General features: G+C 66.9%; 1 protein-coding gene across 1 annotated transcript; it reads right to left on the reverse strand.

The window, feature by feature from the left end:
• Positions 1 to 160: 160 nt before the first annotated feature.
• BHMG1 (basic helix-loop-helix and HMG-box containing 1) lies at positions 161 to 2,900 on the reverse strand. Its single transcript, XM_014524149.2, has 7 exons — positions 2,828 to 2,900; positions 2,536 to 2,679; positions 2,184 to 2,260; positions 1,899 to 2,006; positions 1,370 to 1,599; positions 820 to 909; positions 161 to 635 (listed from the first exon to the last, which is right to left on the reverse strand). Exons 4-7 carry the CDS (start codon positions 1,926 to 1,928, stop codon positions 464 to 466), a joined length of 522 nt encoding a protein of 173 aa, XP_014379635.1. The 5' UTR covers positions 1,929 to 2,006; positions 2,184 to 2,260; positions 2,536 to 2,679; positions 2,828 to 2,900; the 3' UTR covers positions 161 to 463.
• Positions 2,901 to 4,710: the final 1,810 nt, after the last annotated feature.

Raw genomic sequence — 4,710 nt, forward strand, 5'->3', positions numbered from 1 at the left:
GCGTGCCCCCCGCCCTGCCCCGCGGGGACCGCTGGCTCCTCTCCCTCCTGGCTCTGGGGAAGCCCCAGGGGTGCAGCGGTCCCCGGGCCCAGCCCTGCACGATGCAGTGCCCGCTGGGGCGGCGCACGCCCCCCGCCCTGCCCGGGGCTCCGGGTCTTCGAAACCCAATAAATAGCTCAACGTGGCAGCAGGGAACTGCTCAAAACCAACAGGGCGTGGCCCGGGGGTGCTGGCCAGGCTCCGCGGGGTGCGCAGGCCCACAGCCCCTGGCAGGGGGCTAGCGCCGGCCCAGGGGCCTTAGGCGCCCCAAACCTGCTGCCCTGCAAGCTGTGGCAATACCAGCGCTAACGGGGTCGCGGGGAGAGGGGGCTGCAAACGAGCAGAATAAATAGGGTCGGGGTTCAAGCCCCGGTCCTTCCCGCAGGGCCCCGGCCCTGGGGGGGATGGCAGGGCTGCGACTGCATCAGGCCGAGGGGGGGGCCAGGCCACGGGGCGCCCAGGACCCCAGGGCCTTCTCGGCCAGCAACACGTGCAGCGGCTTTGGGGGCTCCGTGTCCTCGGCCTCGGCCTCGGCCCTGGCGGAGTCGGGCCGCACGATGCGGTTGTTGAGCTGGCTGAATCTCCGGGCTCGCACGCTGCAGGGGCAGAGGGGCTCTAGTGTAACCCGCACGCACCTCCGCCCAGGTCCCAGAAGGGCCCCGGGGCCGGCCCTGCCCGCAAGCGCAGCCTGGCAGGGCCGCAGGGGCGGGAGCCAGGACCCGCGTCCGTCTCCCCTCCTGGTACCAGGGTGTGACCCCCCCCGGGTCGGGCCCTGCTCACCAGTACGGCCTGCGCTCCTGCTTGCTCATGGCACGCCACAGCTGCGCCAGCTCCCTGGTAGCTGCGGTGGACGCCAGGCCTGGGCAGGTGCTGCGGGATGGCAGACACAGGCCGCTGACCCCAGGTGCCCCCGATGCCAGCAGCCTGCTGCCCTCCATGAGGTTCAACCACCCCGGCGCTGTGGGCACCTCCCCGCCACTCTCGTCCGCCAGCCAAGAGCCGGCTGGCGTGGGGGGCTGGGAGCCCCATGGACAGAGGGCCGGGCTGACCCAGCCCACGCGTGGAAAAGAGGCCCCGCTTTCCCCTGCCATACGACTTTGTGCGTCTGCACCCATCGCTCCCCTCCCCTAGTGACTAGGCATCCGTCCCACTTGAAGGCAGGTTCCTGCTGTCCCTGGAGCTCTGACTCCACGCACGGGCACCCGACCTGGAACCGGGGCTCGTCAGCAATCCCCTTGGACCCCGATGCCAGAGGGGTCCCCCTCCGCTGCCTGGGCCCTGCCGCTGGAAGTAAAGGGCCGTGCGCCCAGGGCCAGAGCCCCCCACTCACCGGATGTACTGCTTGCGGTTCAAGCGGCAGAACATGATGAAACCATTCACGCACTTTTTCTTCAGGGGCAAGCGGGGCTTGTCCATGCCCGTCGGTGCCTTCCCGCTCACCCACTTCTTCCTCTTGCGGCTTGGGGCCTGCGCCGCCTTGGTCCGCTTGGGTGGGGTCCACGTGCTATCGTCGGCCTCGTCGCCGGAGGACTCGGAGCCGTCCAGCCCGTGCTGGGAATCCTGGGGGCACAGAGACGGGGCTGGGGACTGCAAAGATGGGGCTGGCGAGACCTGACAACACGGAGAGGGGGCCTGCGGATGCAGAGCTGGGGCTGGGGGGTGGAGCTGTTGTAGGGGAAACGTGGGAAAGGCTTGGCTAGGCTGGCCCAGGCCAGCTGGGCCCCAAGGAAGGGAACGGCATTTGGGCACCCTCCTCAGTCCCAGCCAGTTGGTCCCAGCCACTGTGTCCCTGACGCTGGCCCCAAAGGGAGAGTCCTAAACCCTGTAGCTGTCCCCTGCCCTCTGCCTCCCGCTCTCACCTCCTGCAGGAGTTGCTTGCTCCAGGACATAAGCTTTGGGCTGGGGCTGGAGCTGGTTTTACTTGCCTCACCATACGAGAGGTAGCAGTGGTCCAGCGAGATCGCCACCTGGGCAAGACAGGGAGGTCAGTGGGGGGCTGGAATGGGGAAAGCATCCCTGGGACGGCCAGCAAAGGAGCCCAGGTAATGTTACTGCCGCAGGCCCCGAGCCCAGAACAGCTGAGCCAGGGCTGTGCCCAGGAGAGTGGGGGCCTGGGCAGAGCGGGGGGCTCCTCCCCCACCTACCTTTCTCTGCAGGGGCCCTGCAAGGCTCCGGGAGGCTGGGGCGGGCGGTGGGCTAAGAACCACGTCCTGGAACAGCACTGCAGGGGCACAAGAGGGGGCATCCAGACAGGGCCTGCTCCGTGCTTCCCTGGGAGACCCCAGCCCATGGCCTCAGGGAGGGGAGGCACTGGGGTGCCAATCACGGGGCCATACCTTGTGCCAGGAAGGGGAGCATCGCGGGGCTGCCCCTTCTCGGCACACGGAGACATAAGCAGGGGGCCCCACGATGACGCGATCACACCAGGGAGGGAGGAGAAGGGCCAGGGCCCAGCTCTAGGCTGCCCCCAGGGCTACCCTTGCCTGCGCCCCTTACCCTGAGACAGCTCCTCGGGGCTGGCCTGCAAGAAGTGGTGTGGGAGCAGGCGTCCAGGCGAAGATAGGAGTGAGGGGCTCAAGCCCAGGTCCGAGCCGGCCCGACCAGGGTCTCTGCTGCCCGGGGAGCACAGGAACAAGCTCCCTGCAGACACAGGAACAGGTGTCCGTGGGGCAGGTGCCCCCTTCCCACGCTGCCCTGCCCCACTCCCAGCCTCCCCATGGAGCCGCTAGTGCTGAGCTGGGCAGGGGGGACACGGGCAGCTCCGACTGGGGGTGCCCCGGCCACTTACCACAGGAGCTCCACGCAGGGGACTGGGTCGAGAGCCAGGGGCCGGCGTCAGGCTCCGTGTCCTCCTCCTCCCATGGCAGCTCTACCACGCTCTACCCACGGCCCCCCATGCACCACAGGCTGCACTCAGCTGTGGGGCCCATCTCTGGCTTGCTCTCAGGGCCCCAGAGGGTAAGGTCCCCCCTCCCCTCAAACACCTACCCCAGTGTTGAGAGCTGTGGCCTGTCCTGGTCCCGTAGCTGCTCACTGCCTGCCATTTGGGCCTCGCAGGTGGCACAGAGGTCAGCGTCCCGGCTGCCCTGGGGGTCACGGCTCACGTGCCAGCCTGTGACAAGGTGCTAAGGTCACTGCCAGCCCAGCCAGGTTGATGCCACCCACTGACAGCTTCTCTGGGCACATGGCTGGATTAGCCTGGCCCTGCTGACATAGGTGGGTTTACACCCCTTCGTGCTGGCAATGTGCTGTGGGGGTAAGACCCCCCGCCACCCACCCAAGCCCAGAGGACATCCCCCACCCAGGGCTGGCGCAAGTCCGACCTGCTGCGCAGAAGGGAACCCCGTCCTCAGCCATCTCCACCAAGGTGTTGTCAAACCATGGCGGGAGCTGCTCATCGGCTTCACCCGCATCCTGCTCCGGGTGCGGTGCCCGGACCAGGAGCTGGCGTGCAGCCTTGCTTGGCACTCTCCGCTCTGCGAAGGCAAAGGCACGGGGGCAGGACGCAGCCCCAGAGTGCCAGGCACTGGCCTGGGTCATGGGCTCACTGCCCCCAAATCCCCACAAACCCAGGAACCCCAGGGCTGGAAGGGACCTGGAGGGGCAGGACCCCAGGCAGACGCCCACCCTGACCACAAGGTCAGCTGGATGAGCTGGGGAAACAGGCCCACGGGATGGGTGCCAACATGGTAGTGGCAGGGAGAGGGGCAGAACCAGAGTCCTGCCTGCTGCTCCCCGCATAAGCAGGGGTCCGGGCTCCCAGCTGAGGGGCTGCCCTGCCGTCCCCCTCACCTGGGGGGTGAGCCCGCTTCCTCTTGCGGGGCTTGGTGCAGGGGGCCAGGCCGTGGGCCCTCTTCCGGTGCGGGGTGCCATCACAGTGGCCTCGCTTGCGGGTCCCCGGCTCCGTGGGCCCTGACCCTGCATGGCGGGGGAGAGAAGAGGCAGTTGGGAACCCCAGTGCAGAGCTGGGAACAACACAGCTCACAGCACCGATCCTAGCAATAAGGGACCTACGAGCCCCAGGGAGGCAGCGGTTGCCGTGTTAACCTTGATCGCGTCCCCCTAAACTGAGCAGGCCTGGCCTCATTAGCAGAGATTCCTACCATGAATCATCCTTGTTACAGGAAAGAGCAACAAGGACGTCTGGTGGTCTGGAGGGCCTTCCATAGAAGGAGAGGCTACGAGGCCAGGCCTGTTCCCTTCAGGAGAGAGAGACACCCGAGGGGGAACGGAGCGAGGGTTTGCAAAATACTTCAAGGTGAAGAGAAAGTCGAGAGGGACGTACTCTCTCACCACGTGGGAATGAGGGGTCACGGCATGAAACGAGCAGGCCGGCAGTTTAATATGGACACAAGGAAGTTGTCTTCCCCCCAGCACGGGATGGAAGGGCGAGCTCGTGGGCACCAGATGTGGGGGACGCTGAGAGTTCAGCCAGGTTCACAATGGGGCTGGAGACGTGCCTGGAGGAAAGGGGCATTGGGACCTACTGAGCACAGGAGTGAGGGGCACAGCCTCCGAACTGGAGCAGCCTGGACCTTCACTGCTGGAGGCTGCAAGGGAGACAGGAGCAGGGGAAACCCTGGCTCAGACCCTGTGGCTCTCCCTTCCAGCCGCCACGGCACACAGGCCCATTTGTGGTCCTTCAGTCATGTGGGCCCAGCCCACCAAGTT

This window comes from Alligator sinensis, unplaced genomic scaffold, assembly GCF_000455745.1.
Source record: "Alligator sinensis unplaced genomic scaffold, ASM45574v1 scaffold107_3, whole genome shotgun sequence".
In the NCBI taxonomy this organism is placed as follows: domain Eukaryota; kingdom Metazoa; phylum Chordata; order Crocodylia; family Alligatoridae; genus Alligator; species Alligator sinensis.